This window comes from Melanerpes formicivorus, unplaced genomic scaffold, assembly GCF_026170545.1.
Source record: "Melanerpes formicivorus ecotype bairdi unplaced genomic scaffold, bMelFor1.0.p_v2 SCAF_9, whole genome shotgun sequence".
In the NCBI taxonomy this organism is placed as follows: Eukaryota; Metazoa; Chordata; class Aves; order Piciformes; family Picidae; genus Melanerpes; species Melanerpes formicivorus.
In genome coordinates, this window is record NW_027142361.1 from 11,784,488 (window position 1) to 11,800,757 (window position 16,270).

At 47.4% G+C, this 16,270-nt stretch overlaps 1 protein-coding gene across 1 annotated transcript; it reads left to right on the forward strand.

Moving 5' to 3' along the window:
- Nucleotides 1-399: 399 nt before the first annotated feature.
- LOC137443321 (dynein regulatory complex protein 1-like) lies at nt 400-13,911 on the forward strand. The gene is made up of 6 exons (XM_068142911.1): nt 400-468; nt 9,334-9,456; nt 12,485-12,624; nt 12,925-13,059; nt 13,185-13,411; nt 13,901-13,911. Exons 1-6 carry the CDS (start codon nt 400-402, stop codon nt 13,909-13,911), a joined length of 705 nt encoding a protein of 234 aa, XP_067999012.1.
- Nucleotides 13,912-16,270: the final 2,359 nt, after the last annotated feature.

Here is a 16,270-nt window from a genome sequence, read left to right on the forward strand (position 1 = left end):
GTGGAGATCAGGGCGTGAAACTGGGTTGCAGCTCCTTGGGGTGGGCTCAGCCCCCGCTCCCTGCCACGTGTGCCTGGCCAGAGGTAGGATCCTTCCCACAGCTCTGGCCAAACTAGGGGTGTGAGTGAGGGTTCAGCCTGGGGGGTGACAGGTTTCAGCTTGGGGGTGACAGATTTCAACCTGGGTGTGACAGCAGCAGCAGGACTCCAACCACATCCCACTCCCCCGGGGCTGGGTGTGCTGGTTGGGAGGCAGAAGGACAGGGAAGCAGAGGATTCCTTCTTAGAGGGACCTCTAAACAGCATCTTCATCCAGAGAGAAGAAGTGGGGCTGGCAGCCCACCACCCACCTCCCTCACATCTGCATGGATGAACCTCATCATCCTCCCCATTTTGGGGCATGAATGCCAGGCAGAAAGGTTTCCATAACATGAAATGCATCCAGGTCCCTCCCATAAGCCCAAGGAAAGTGAGGATTTGGGGTGCTATGCCATGGAGACAGCTTCCAGCCAGGCTGTGGGAGCTCAAGGCACAGCCTTGTGTTAGCTCATGAGCCATGGGAGTGTCCCCACCCCACCTTGGCAAGAGCTGCCCAGGGCCAGAACCTTCAGCCAGGCAAGGTGGAGAGCCCTTAGCGGGGGTACACCCCTGGGGAACCCCAGATCCAACCATCTCTCCTCCACTAACAGCTGTGAGCAGATTATCCAAGTGATCCCTGTGTCAGATCCCAGCAGGATGGGGGGGAACAAGGAGCTGGGGCAGGTTGTCTGGGTGATCCCTGTGTTAGATCTCAGAAGGATGGGGTGGGAACAAGGAGCTGGGGCAGGTTATCTATGTGATCCCTGTGCCAGATCCCAGCAGGATGAGGAGGATGAGGGGATAAAGCAGGTTATTTGGGTTATTCCTGTGTCAGATCCTCACAGGATTGGGTGGATGAAGGGTAGGAAATCTTCAGGACCTCCTGAGGTTGAGCTGGGTCAGGGTATGTGGTGGCTAGCAGTGCCCCTGGCAGCCCCAGGATGCCCCTGTAGGGGTTGCCCCTTCCCTGGGAAGCTGCAAGGATTTAAAAGGCTCTATTTTGAGGGGGATTTTTCTCCCTTAGAAACAAAAGCTGTGGATAATTCAAAGAAAAAGGAAACAAAAAAACCCAAACCAACAACCAAACTCAGCTCCCACTTTGGGGAGGGGCATTTCCACTGGGAACCCCCTCTGATGCCACCAGCACCCTGCCTGTGTTCCCCCAGAAACCCTGGGAAGGGGGAATCTACCTGTGAGGCTCTGGGTGTGGCCACCCCATGACAGGCCCTGCAATTCATCCCAGGGCTGGGTGGGCATTCCCAGGGATGCCCTTGACAGCTATGGAGACCCCCTGAGATGTGGGAGTAGGTCCCAGTGCGTGCGGTGTGGGAAGGGCTGAGCTGAGAACTGGGGCTCTGTAGGCATGAGTGGGGGTGGCAGCAGGAGTGGGCAGGCTGCAAAGTGTGGGGTATGCACATGGCTCCTGGCACATGTGTGGACACGTGTGGGTTGTGGAGATGTTGGGCAGCCCAGAATACAGGGAAGAGCTAGGAGCACTCTACTGCCTCCTGCCATCATTTCAGTGGGTGCCTATCCCACCACACCATGTGTGCCCATCACACCACACCAGTGTGTGCCCATCACATCACACCATGTGTGCTACTGCAAGAAGGGGGCCGCTTTAACGACCAATTTGATCAGCGGATTCCACTTTATTGAGCATCAGACACATCTTATATACAGTTTGCTATAATTATGCCCACTTGGCAACATACTATTGGTTGCTCTCTAAAAGGTTACATCATTGTTTTCACAACTCTGTGGAATTCTTCCATCCGGCCTAATTGCTCTCTTTCCCAGATCTCGCCTCCTCCTTATCTTGCTTGCCTCCCATCTCAGGGGCAGCTGGACTTCAGCATACCAAGCAATCAGCACTTTCTCACATCTCCTACTCCGCCAGTATATTATCAACAGAGAATTCTTCAAGGCCTGAATTGCACAGGTGTTCCTGGGACCCATGTCCCCTCTTGTCCGACAACAATTCCCCCGTTTTTCTTTTGTGCAAGTAAGGCCTTGGAAGTTATTCTTTGAACACTTTGCATAATACAATTATAAACAAGTTTAACAATAATCAAAATGAGTACAATAATACCTAAGAACCTTAAAACTTACTACTATAATTAACAAACATATTTACATTAAGTCTGGGTATCCCTATCAGACATGTCTGAAAAAGTTCAATCAATTCATTATTACCTGTTATGTTGCATCTTTATTTTCTCTAGGATGGTCAAAAAGCATAATTTGTTTAAGGGTAGCAAGATTTCTTTAATCTGTAAAGGTAGATCTGGCCAGGCTCTAGCTTCACAGACAGAAAACTTGCAGGCAATCAGCAAGAGCAAAAGAGCTTCATTGCTTTGCCCAATATAAAATTACCCATAATAATGTGTTTTTGCTCATCCTAGTAATACTGATCTCTTATTGGTACCAACTTCACCCAAAAAGCAACCTTACAATAGTTTTCTTCATCTTATATAGTTTCATCATCTATATAAGCAAACTTATGCTAAATAGAAGGGAGGCATATGATAGTCTTAGAATAGGTGGTCAAATCCCTTCTCCCTACATTCAGTGTGGTAAGGGTCAAAGCATCCACTTTCACACATGCTCAATTGTGCAGGCTTCTTATCTGAAGAAAACAAATTCCTAGTTCTGAATGTTTATCTTTAAGACAGCTCCTTCTCAGCCGTGATGTCTCCAATTAACCAGTGTCCTTGCAAGTCTGCAAGAGAGGTTTCTTTCTCTTTACCCTCTAAACAGGCCTCACAAGATCCTGACCCTTAATCCCAGTGCACTCTAAGTCTTACAATTTTAACACAAATCACCAGTATATTCATCACAATTCCCCCCTTTTTTTTTTTTTTTTTTTGTCACCATTGATTTGTGTTAAAATTTCCAGATATTTCAGAACCTTCTTAATTGGATCATAATTAAGGTCATCTGTTCTGATCACATTCTGATCATAACCATTTGCTTGTAACTTATTGGCATAAACAATTTAATCTAAAGGTCTTACCATTTTAAAACAACAATTACAATGAATTACACAGATCAGTATTACAATTATTCCAACAGGTATTGCAAAGAATTTTTTAAAGCAACTTATATTCGATAAGCAAGAAGTTAACTTATCCCATATTCCTTTAAATACAGAAGAAGTATCATCCAAAGAAATCTGATGTAATATCTGATTGTGGTTCACAATCGCCTGTAAATCTGTTTCCACTCGTTTATCTAGATTAACATAATTACAACAACTTACATTTATGACTACACATACACCCCCTTCCTTAACATATAAAAAATCCAAAGCTAATCTATTCTGAGTAGATATTTTCGAGAGACTATTGATTTCAATTTGCTGCACTTTTATTGCATCTGTGCTTGCATTTACTATGATTTCAACTGTAGCAGAAAAATTTACTATTGCTTTTTCAAGTTCAAGTCTTTTCTCTCTGGTCTGATCAAGATTCCACACATGGGAACGTGGTTTTTGATTTCGATTGGACTACTTATGTACAAATAGGGTTAGGATCAAAATTAGGCTCCACCAAGTATATGTGAACTCTGCCTCCTCGGCCTGCTGGGGTGCAACCAGCAGCCGGGTGTATTTTCTTCTCAGCAGCAGTTACATTCTTCAGGAGCCCTACAGATTTTTTAACTCCTTAACCCACTTCAAAATTCCATTTGGAGTCTCTTCTCTACTTCCTTGGTTAGTTCGTTTACCATTTCCCATTGTGCTTTTGTTATTTCAATTCCTCTGCCTTCAAAATCTTATGTCTCTTACTTTTCCTTTTACTAATCCTTTTAATTATTCCTGATATTTCCCAACTAAAATTTCTCTAGTCTTTATTTCCCACTTATGCCAATCCCTTTCAATAATTTTCCATGGGGATTTAAATCCTTTTTCTCACCACAAAATAGGTTTTCTGTATTTACCAGCCCAAACTGCCTATTTTCAAATTCAGCATTCAGGACAAAATATTTTTTTGATTGATGCTTTTGACTCCAGATTATCATAACAGTTATTGTGATCGATGTTCGACTTCATGGGAAATGCTGTTTCCTCTTAGTCTTGGTTCTTCTGCACATTAGTGAAGGAATAGTTGTTAAAATTAATACCTATTTACTACAAACCTTAACTTATGCTAATACCAAAAAATCCTTAAAACCTTAAAAGACTATGTTAAAATTAATCCATCAAATCAGTGTCTAAAAAGAAATAAAATTGTTACATTAACTAAAAAACACTTTCCAAAATTAAAAGCTGTTTATACATTCCTTAACTATATTACATGGAGCTCCTTTGAAATGCCTAGGCAGACAACTAAGAAGGTTCGAACCAAAAGAAAATCTTACAATTTGAACTCTTAACTAAGTGCATACACCTTACTGCAATTACTATGTACTAAGTACTTATAAATACCAAATGCTTACTTATTCATTATGCTTATTAGAAAAACTTAACAAAACTCTAAATAACAAATCTCTGAAAGACGTTACAATCAGAAATGACAAAATGAGTACTGTTGCTTTAAATCAAAACAGAGTAGTGCGGCTAAAGCCGCTGCGGGGGAAAGGGGTGGGGGCTGCTGCCGTGGCAGCTGCTCCGCTGCTACTGTCGGTGCTGTCGGTATCAGTGGTGCGTCAGCCGGTACCGCCTTGGTCGGAGCCGTCGGTATCCGCGGGGGCCGGCAGGGCTCGCGGGAGGAGAGCGGTGGCAGGAACGCTGTAACCGCGAGCCTCCAAGCGCTCCATTTTTTCTAAGAGGGGCCGTAAAGCAAAGTCGGTGCTGTTTGAATTCCTCGCTGCCGGTGTTATCTTCCGAGTCCGAGCCGTCGCTGGCGATGTCAGAGGAAGGTTCCCCGCTGTGTGCAAACAGCAGTGGTGACGGCTGGTAAACGCGGTGTGGTCGCCGCAAGATGTATCGGGGGCGGCCCCGGTCGATCGGTCGATAGATCTCAGACACATCTTTCAGCTGCAACTCAGATACACCTGGCGCTGCATCTCGTCCTGACAAAGTTGCTCTAACTGCAGCAGCCATTCGCTGTTTCAGTTCGTAGGTTTTAACACAGTTCATGCATTCTCGCCACGACTTTTGCAGCTTTACAGCAGTTTTATGACCATCTATAACCAAGTCCCACAACTTGTCCCTGTATTCTCTCCAACAAGCTTCATCAAAATAACTATCTCCGCTAGGGAAATGCCCTAAAGCGGATCTATGGGCCAAAAGTCCAGGCATTACTTTAGACGATATCTCCGCCTTACGCTTTTCGATGACACTGTATTTCGTCTGATGACTGCTTATAGGGTCGGCCTTGCCCTTTCGAGTTTGTGCGCAAAGGTACTAAGGCTGCCATAACCTGCTGACTATGCTCAAGCTGTTTTGTCATTGTCATTGACAACACCTCAGCCTGTTTTTGTAATCCCTTATCAATCACCTCCGTCAGCATGGCCATCGGATTGCTTGGCAAGTCCTGAGCCCTCTGCAACAATTCGGCTACCGTCCATCTAGGATCTGCTGATGTAATAAGCTGCTGCGTCTGCTGGTTCCCATTCTGCATTAAACACTGCCTTAAAATTGCCTCTCGGATACCTTCTCCTACGCTTGCTGCTCTAAGTGCGGCAAGCAACTTATCCACAAATTCGCCAAGAGGTTCCTGTCTACCTTGCTTAATTCCCATATAGTGAGGATTTGCATTTCCATCCTTCTGCTTTTCAAAAGCCATCCTTACTATCTGGGCTGATGCTTGCAAAACAGGCGGCTGTAAAAGTGCCTGTAACTCTGGTCTCTCGTACTGTCCCGTTCCACACAACTGATCTACTGTTACATCAAATAGTGGATCGTTTTGCTGTCTTTGTACTCCAGCTGATTGTCTAGCTAGGTGTTCCCACTCATTCAAAAATGTCATAAATTGAGATGCTGTTAGGATCAGCTTCGTAACATTATAAGAATCTCTAGGTAACATATTATAGTTCATATAAATAAAATCAATCATCTGTCTAGCTGGTTCAAATTGAACCCCAAACTGACTCGCAGTCTGTTTTAATTGAGATAACAATTTCCATGGCAATTGAGTTACATCAGCCTGAAAAACATTTTGCTCCCCAGGGACCTGTGTATACATTACTGGAAGAACTTGATGTGAAGCAGCCAGCCGGCTAAACCCTTCCTGATCTCCTTCGGCGTTTAAGTGCTCTGCAACCTTTCGCCAATACTCTGTGTGCTTTCTTGCATGATCTTTAACACTACCTCCAGGATCTATCGCCCTGTTTGTCTCCTCTCCCTCACCTACTTTCTTCTCCTGTACAATTTGCTCAGCTAAAAGATACGGGGAAGGCTCCTCAGCAGAGTCCTGTGTTACAGATTGTAATTCGACTCTGCCACCTAACCCTTTTACACACGCAGCCTTCTCCTTTCTTAAATAATCCTGAACCTCTTCTGACAAAGGCAACCCAGCATGTGTAACACTTGCTCCATTTGGGTCCGTATAATCTAATCGTACCCTGGCTTGATAAGCTGCCATTTGCTCAGCACGATGCTGATCCAATGCTGTCATAACCATCTTCCACCATTTTCCACACTCCTTTGCTCGTTTTTCATCATCTAAGCCATGCAGCCACAAGTCTTGTCCAGACTTTTTCCACTGCAATCTTTCAAACACCTCATTTGGGTCCTTAAAATATCCTAACTCTCCTGCATAGCTTAACAGCGGCACCAACTCCTTTGTAAAATTTAACTTACACTGTCGCTTTTCTAAAAAGCATATAAATAAATCATACGCTGCCTGCCTATCCATAACCATATTTAAACGTTAATACCTGTGCGCACAGACCTCGTTTAAGCAGTTTCCGGCTCTACAGCGTCTTCGGCTTCAAGGCTGTCTTCCCTTTTCTTGCAGCCTCCGGTACTGCTATCCCGGGCCGGCCGTCTTCTTGCCTCCCGGCTTACTGCGAATCTCCCAACGTCCCGAAGAACTTCTTAAACCCTAACGTTTGTCTTCATTAGGGTCCCGTGTTCGAGCGCCACTTACTGCAAGAAGGGGGCCGCTTTAACGACCAATTTGATCAGCGGATTCCACTTTATTGAGCATCAGACACATCTTATATACAGTTTGCTATAATTATGCCCACTTGGCAACATACTATTGGTTGCTCTCTAAAAGGTTACATCATTGTTTTCACAACTCTGTGGAATTCTTCCATCCGGCCTAATTGCTCTCTTTCCCAGATCTCGCCTCCTCCTTATCTTGCTTGCCTCCCATCTCAGGGGCAGCTGGACTTCAGCATACCAAGCAATCAGCACTTTCTCACATCTCCTACTCCGCCAGTATATTATCAACAGAGAATTCTTCAAGGCCTGAATTGCACAGGTGTTCCTGGGACCCATGTCCCCTCTTGTCCGACAACAGTGTGCCCATCCCACCACACCAGTGTGCGCCCATCACACCACACCAGTGTGTGCCCACCCCATGCCCACCAGGCTCTGTGTAGAGGACAGGCAGGAACTGTGTGCTGTCCCCAGCCTTTGGGACATGTCAGTGTGGGCAGGGAGTGCCTCATGCCTCCAGCCTCTGGGACACTGATCATGCCTCTTTCCTCCCCCAGGAGCGTTCTTGCTGAAGACACCCAAAAATCTCCACACCATGACTCTGGCTGGTAAGGCACAGTGATGGGGCCACACGTGGGGATGGGGGACAGCATGGGTTTCCCAGACCCACATACCCAACCTCAATACCTACCCTATGCTGAGAAACCCCTAACCTGAGCAGGATCTTCCCCAAACCACCCTGGGGATGGCTCTGCCTTGTGCTGGGACATTTAGGGCATCCCAGTGGTGACAGGCATGTGGTTAGAATAGAATAGAATAGAATAGAATAGAATAGAATAGAATAGAATAGAATAGAGTAGAATAGAATCCAACCTATCACCCAACATCATCTAATCAACTAAACCATGGCACCAAGCACCCCATCCAGTCTCTTCCAAAACATCTCCAGTGATGGTGACTCCGCCACCTCCCTGGGCAGCACATTCCAATGGCCAATCTCTCTTTCTGAGAAGAACTTCTTCCTAACATCCAGCCTGAACCTCCCCTGGCACAGCTTGAGACTGTGTCCTCTTGTTCTGGTGCTGGTTGCCTGGGAGAAGAGACCAACCCCCACCTGGCTACAACCTCCCTTCAGGTAGTTGTAGAGAGCAAGAAGGTCTCCCCTGAGCCTCCTCTTCTCCAGGCTAAGCAACCCCAGCTCCCTCAGCTTCTCCTCATAGGGCTGTGCTCCAAACCCCTCCCCAGCTTTGTTGCCCTTCTCTGGACACCTTCCAGCAAGTCAACATCTTTCCTAAACTGAAGGGCCCAGAACTGGACACAGGACTCAAGGTGTGGCCTAACCAGTGCTGAGTCCAGGGGCAGAATGACCTCCCTGCTCCTGCTGGCCACACTGTTCCTGATGCAGGCCAGGATGCCCTTGGCCTTCTTGGCCACCTGGGCACACTGCTGGCTCATGTTCAGCCTACTCTCAACCAGTAACCCCAGGTCCCTTTCTGCCTGGCCGCTCAGCACCACAGCTAGACTGGACCTGATGATCTTGGAGGTCTCTTCCAACAATTGTATTAATATAGGGCTCTGTGTGGATTGGTGGATCCTGGCCTGTATTAGAAATGCTGTGTCCTGCAGGAGCAGGGAAGTGATTGTCCCCTTGTACTCAGCTCTGGTGAGGCTACACCTTGAGTATTGTGTCCAGTTTTGGGCACCTCAATACGAGAGAGATGTGGAGGTGCTGGAGCCAGTGCAGAGGAGGTCAAGGAAGATGCTGAGGGGCTTGGAGAATAAATCTTATGGGGAGTGAGCTGGGGATGGTTAATTTGGAAAAGAGGAGGCTGAGGGGAGACCTCATTGCTGTCTACAACTACCTGGAAGGATGTTGCAGAGAGGCTGGTGCTGGTCTCTTCTCACAGGTAATTAGTGACAGAACAAGAGGGAATGGCCTCAAGCTGTGACTGGGTAGCTTTAGCCTGGACATTAGGAAAAATGTTTCCCCAGTAAGAGTGGTCAGGGATTGGAAGGTGCTGCCCAGGGAGGTGGTTGAGTCACCAATCCTGGATGTGTTTAAAGGTGGTTTGGATGTGGTGCTTGGGGATATGGTTCAGGGGTGACCCTTGCAGAGTAGGGTTGTTGGTTGGACTTGGTGATCCTGAGGCTCTTTTCCAGCCTGAATGTTTCTGTGGTTCTGTGATGTTCTCCTTTTGCCCACAGCTGGAGTACCTGCATGCCCGTATGAGGAAGGTGATGGAGTATGAGAGACAGCTGAACCAGCTGAGGGCACAGGATAAAGAGGAGTATAACAGCATGAAGATCCAGCTGCAGACAGATGTGCAGGTAGAGCAAAGGCTGCTGTGTGCCATGGGAGGCAGCAGAGCAGATCTCTCTCTGCTCTTTGGGTGTGGAGGCAGCAGCTGCTACCTGGTCACCTCAGCTCTTCAGCATCCACAGTCCAACCCTGTGCCAACAGGGCAATGGAGCCATTGTTTCCTCTCCATGGGTTCTACATCACAGTGTCCATCTTGGCTCTCAGGGGTCTGCAGCCCATGGACTGTACCTCTAGGACACAGGAAGCACCTTGGTGTTTGCTATGTCTGCCATTGTGACTGATGGGAGGATTAAATGGTGTGAGTCTCCCGACAGAAAATCACAGTATCACAGTATCACAGTATCACTTAGGTTGGAAAGGACCTCGAGGATCATCGAGTCCAACCTATCAACACAGACCCCATGCCTAGACCATGGCACCAAGTGCCACATCCAATCTCCCCTTGAACGCCTCCAGGGTCGATGACTCAACCACCTCCCTGGGCAACCCATTCCAAGATCAGCCTGATCTCACTCCTTTGCCAAGGTCCTGGCCTAGGAGAGGTGAGGTTTTTCCTCTGACTCCTAGCCATAGACCCATGATTTCTCTAATGTGACAATTATCATGAGTTTGCCCTTAGGCGGGAGGGCTTGCAGTGGAAGAGCACATCCCTGGCACACCATTGGCTCATTGTTTGTCCCCCATGGGATGTCCTCCTCAAAAACCCCAAGCTGGGACTGATGTCATAGAATCATAGAATCAACCAGGTTGGAGGAGACCTCAAAGATCATAAAGTCCAACCTGTCACCCAACACCTCATGACCAAGAAGGCCAAGGGCATCCTGGCCTGCATCAGGAACAGTGTGGCCAGCAGGAGCAGGGAAGTCATTGTGCCCCTGTACTCTGCACTGGTTAGGCCACACCTTGAGTCCTGTGTCCAGTTCTGTGCCCCTCAGTTTAAGAAGGACATTGAGACACTTGAACATGTCCAGAGAAGGGCAACAAGGCTGGGGAGAGATTTGGAGCACAAGCCCTATGAGGAGAGGCTGAGGGAGCTGAGATTGTTTAGCCTGGAGAAGAGGAGGCTCAGGAGAGACCTTCTTGCTGTCTACAACTACCTGAAGGGAAGTTGTAGCCAGGAGGGGGTTGGACTCTTCTCCCAGACAACCAGCACCAGAACAAGAGGACACAGTCTCAAGCTGCACCAGGGGAAGTTTAGGCTCAAGGTGAGGAGAAAGTTCTTCACTGAGAGAGTCGTTTGCCATTGGAATGTGCTGCCCAGGGAGGTGGTGGAGTCCCCATCCCTGGAGGTGTCCAAGAGGGGATTGGACGTGGCACTTCGTGCCATGGTTTAGTCATGGGGTCTGTGGTGACAGGTTGGACTCGATGATCTTTGAGGTCTCTTCCAACCTAAGTTATACTGTGATTTCTGTGACTACTAAACCATGGTACCAAGTGCCATATCCAATCCCCTCTTGAACACCTCCATGTCTAGAAGGTTTTGTCCAACTTCAGATGAAATGCCACAAGAAGGGGTCGACATACGATCAATGTGATCAGCGAAATCCAACTTTATTAAGCATCAGACACATCTTATATACAGTTTACTATAATTATGCCTACTCGGCAACATATCATTGGTTACAAGTTACATGTCAACCCCATCTCCTGCGGTTTTAACATCCTGCTTCAGCTAACCACAAACATCCTGTTTTTGCCATCCCCTACTTGTTTACGACCCTCAAGGTTACAGTGCCCTTGCGTTACTTCCTGATGATTCAGCTAAATCCATTGTGTCCTGTGGCGTTCTATATCCTTCTCAGAGAAGGCTAAACAATCCTGCAGGCCTCTTTCCTTTGACCATTCCTCTACAATGAAATACTACCATTGCAAGTCCCTGAAAGGACACATCCATGGAGGACAGTCCTGACTTTGCAGCTTCCTTCACCTTCATATTGATGACCTGGAAGGTGACACAAACATTTGCTGGTGTCTCTGAGCCCTTTGGAGACGGAGGCAGCAGGATGCTGGAGAGCCAGGTTCACAGGCAGCAATGTAGGGCTGTTGTGAAACCACACCTGCTTCCTTGAGCTGTAGCTGTGGGAAAGCTTTGATATCAGGCAGGGGAAGTGTTTGTTCCTCTCTGCTTCATATCTGCATGTCCTTGTCCAAGTTTGGCAACACGCTTGGGAACAGCAGAAAGTCTTAAACAGACCAAATAAACAGATGACTGCCAAGGAAATGTCGAAAGGCTGTGGGACTGACTTAGACCAGGGAAGAGGTTTCTGTATGGAGGTGAGAAGTCTGCAAGTACACACAGTTCTGTGTGATGCAGGAGGAGGAGGTGGAGGAGATGGTCTCTGTGTCCACTGTGGATGCAAGGAAAAAATCGTGGGCTTGAGTTTTGTATAAGGAAGGTTTAAATTGTCATGGAATCATAGAATCATGGAATGTCTTGGGTGGGAAGGAACCATAAAAGGTCATCTAATCCAATCCCCCTGCAGTCAGCAGGGACAACTTCAACTAGAACAGGTTGCTCAAAGCCCCATCCAACTTCATAGCAGTAAGTAGTATCAGTCAGGGTCAGAAAGGACCACAAGGATCATCTAGTTCCAACCCCCCTGCCATGGGCAGGGACACCCCACACTAGATCAGGCTGGCCAGAGCCTCATCCAGCCTGGTCTGGACACGTTCAGGTGGAGGAGAGAGGCCCATTCTGTGGCCCACAGACTGAAAGCTGGGCCCAACTTCAGTCCCTCCTCCCTTCCCCGAACATGGCCCTGTGGTAGGTACTTCTTGAGTCACAGAATCATTTGGAAGAGGTCTTTCAGATCACTCAGTCCACCTGTTAACCAAGCATCACTAAACCATGTCCCTCAGCACCACAGCTGTTGTGGATAACCAGCGTCTCCATCACTCACTGTGAGTGTGGCCAGGGATTAGCTGGGAAAACGTGCATGGGAAGATGGGGTTTGTAGAGCAGAGCCAGGAGGGTCCAGGCTGCAGTGTGGCCTTTGCTCATGGCCCACCTTGGGTTTGTGTCTTTTGACATGGCAGAACCTGGAGAAGCAGCTCCAGCAGGCAAAAGCCATCTACCAGCTGAACCAGGAGAAGCTGGACTACAACCTCCTGGTGCTCAAGAAGCAGGGTGAGAAGAACATGATCCTCAGGTCTCAGCAAAAGAGGAAGATCAACAGGTAAAGATCCATCACTGGAAGACAGGCTCTGCCCTATGCCCTTTTGTGTAGAGACCATCACCCAGGATAAGCCAACAAGCTCTGTCCCGACCCACCCCTGGGCAGAGGCAGGGGTTATCCAACCCCAAAGCAATTTGTCTGGCCATGGCCAACCTGTGCCAGCTGCATCAGGGTCAGTCAGGCCTTGGCACAGAGCAGTCACCAGTAGATAAGCAGCCCCATGTCCCAAAGCCTTCATGTGAGCTGTGTATGCCCAAAGGTGTCTCTTTGGGGTTGCCCAGCTGTGCTGTCCCTCCCCAGGCTCCACAGCTTGCTCAATAACCTGAGAACAAAACTGGCCAACCAAGAGAAGCAGTTTGAGGAAGAGAAGCAGAGCCTGGCAGCCTACTGCAAGTCCATCAAGGGACACTGCAAGGAGGTGCAGAGGAGGATGAGGTGAGCCGTGCTTGGGCACCTAACCATGATGAGGCCTTGGAGCACCTAAGTGAGGTGCAGGAGGAGCTGGCCTGTTGTTTTGAGGCACAGAGCCTGGTTCCATGGGCCATCTCCCTTCTGCACAGGCACTTTGCTGCCATTGATGCTGAGAAGTTCCTGAAGGTCTGGCTCATGAACGAGAAGGAAGCCAAAGGGCTGATGCAGACAGCCTTGGATGCAGACCGCATCATCCACAGCCAGATGCTGGGGCTGCCCTGGGAAGAGCCTCATCACTGGTTCCTCAACAGTGTTGGCCCTCTGGAGTGTTCCAAGAAGAGGATTGCAACCGAGCTGGCTGAGGAGGTCCTGACAGGTGGGATGCTTAGAGACCTTCACCTTCCTCCCTGACAGCCCCTGTTGTGGTCTATAAAAAGGATAAATTAATGTTCCATAAGCAGAGCGATTAATTAAAAAATATTAATAATTTTATTAATTAAAAAAAACGCAAAAAAAACACTAATCAAAACCTATTTACAGATTCGAGGGGTTCGGTTGTGGAACAGATACCTCACCAGCAGGAGCAAGTAACAATTTAAACAATATATACAAAAATCCAGAAACAACAAACAGCACTTTAAAGAAAAGCAACCTCGGCAATGAAGCTGGCGATTGCCCACAACGGGGGGGGGGGGGAACTCCCTAAGGCAACAGACCTTCAGTAGATGCTTATAAAAATCAGATATTGTAATTACTCACTGATCCTGATACCTTGTGGCACACGTTAAGATCTAGACAAACCAAAATGGCGCCGACCACGTGGAAGCTGCAGGAGCACCGTTTCACTTTCTGTTGGTGTCTGCAGCTTATTACTGAGGCAGGATTTGTTCCCAAAGGGTTTGCAGCTGAAAGCTTTGTAGAGAGGAGGTTTCTCAGCTGTAATCCTTTTGTAGCAGCGCTAGCTCCTTTCTCTAGTCAAACACAACTGTCCTGGGGACTCAGCTCCTCTGAGGTTTTGCCTCTCGGCCCGGCAAGACGCGTGTCTGTCCTCTGGGCTTTACAATGCTGAAAATAGTGAGGGGTCCTTGCTGTCTTGTCTGGGTAAACTGAAACACAGTTCAGCTTCCAAGCGAAGCTTGTGGTTTCTTACAGAGCGTGGACAATTGCAAGACAAGGCTCTGGCTCTTTGGGCTGATACTTATAGATTTCCCGAGGCAATAATGGCCAGTAGCAACACAGATCTAGGGATAAAACCCTGGTATTGCAACCTATAGAAAGCCGCCTTTCCAAATGTGGCCAAAGCACACCCACCTGGCTCATTCTGTCTCTGAGACATGTTCAAGCAAGCCTAAAGAACCAGATCTACTAACTTCTGCCTCATTGTCTGATTCAGAGTAATTTTGAGGCTTTTTGTCCATCCAGGACAGCCCCTTTGGTCACTCCTGTCCTTGCCATTGCAAGGTGAAGTCTCTTGGTAGATGTCCCACCCCTGGAAACATTCCAGGTGAGGTTGGATGGGACTCTGAGCAACCTGCTCTAGTTGAAGATGTCCCTGCTGACTGCAGGATAGTTGGGCTGGATGACCTAGAAAGATCCGTTCCCATCCAAACCATTCTCTATGATCTCACAAGTCCAGGCAGGAGTTGTCCCCAGCTCTGAGCTGCCTCATGCTGCATCAGCTTGGGGATATTTGCCTTCTGCTGTGCCGAGTGCTCCCAGTTACAGACAAGTTACCCCCTGTGTGGCCGGTTGACGTTGCCCCCTTAAGAAAGGGAATATGGTGGACGGAAGTTGGTAAACGGAAAGAATAATCTAAACTAATTTAATTGGAAGAGTGGGAGGAAGCACCTTCTGAACTGGGAGTGAACTGAGCATTTCCAGGACTTTTCTATCAGTCTTGCTTCCGCCTCTCCACGGTGCAGCAGCTCTCTGTCTGTGCTGGGCTTTCTGCCAAGGCTTTGGCCTTCAAACTGACAAACTTGATAAGGCCTGTATTAACTGCTTTCCAATTAACACAAAACTGCTTTTAACTTCTTTCTTTCTCTCTGTTTCTCTTTCTATCCCATTCTGGGGAAAGGGGGGGAGAGAGGGGAGAGCGGAGGTGGGGAACCCCTCTGCCGAGGGGGGTTACTCTCATTTCTGTGTTACTCTGTTGTATATCTTTGTATATATTGTAGATATTGTAAATTTGTAAATATTCCCCTGCATACCCTACATTGCTTTGTAAATATAGCTCCACTGCCTTGCTAATTCAGCTTGTGAGGTTTTTTTTTTTCCTTTCCCTTCAAGTTTCTTTCCCTTTACCTTACAAGGGGGAAGGGAGGAGGCTTCTTGGCCTTACCCTTCCACCCCACCACATTTTTTTTTTATTGGCGTACCCAACGTGCGGCAGATAATTAGTTTAATTTATTACTTGATTGATTTAGTGTTTTCCAGCTGAATTAGCAAACATGAAGGTATTGTGGTTTGTGGAGCGATTATTCTTTTCAATTTTTGGGGCTCTGGTTTACAGGTATTGTTTGGGTTTGATTTTGGATTACCTGGGTAAATATTTGGTGCGGACAATTTATATGTGGGTTATGTATAGAGTTAAATTATGGTATGGAAAATGTATTAATATCTTATGGCCAGTGAGATACAGGAATGTTACCTCCACCACTCTCCCAATTGAGATAAAGGGTTTTAAGATTCCGCCTGAGGAGAGAGTAACTTTAGGTGATGCCTGGGATCCAAAGGTGATTTATGTGATGTGTATAAATCTGTTGCTGGTGATGGTAATTGCATATTTACTGTTCTCTCTGCGGCGAGAGAGAAAGGTGTCCAGAGCTTGTTTTGGTATTAAAACTAGATCAAAAAGAAAACGCCGTGGCTCTAGGTCAGTCCCAGAGACAGCTAGTGACGAAGAGTGTGCAGAATCTGTGTCAGCTAAAAAGAAGGCTAAAAAGTTAATTGGTAAGGCAGCTCTAAATGACTTTTCTGCTGATTCTAGCAAGCAGCCAAGGGCATCGGCTGGTATCAATATGGCGCCTACTCCTTCTCCCACTCCTTCTCCTTCTTCTTCTTCTCCGTCGGCCATTAATGGAGCAACGTCACTTCCGCCCACTCCCTCGGTGGGACCGGAAGTCACTGCCCCAGCAGCTGATTTATGTCAGGACCTGTCAGCTTCCATTAAGGTGGCTGTAAATTCAAACACAGCTCCAGTTAAGGTGACTCGTTTAAATACTAGAGCTGGAAC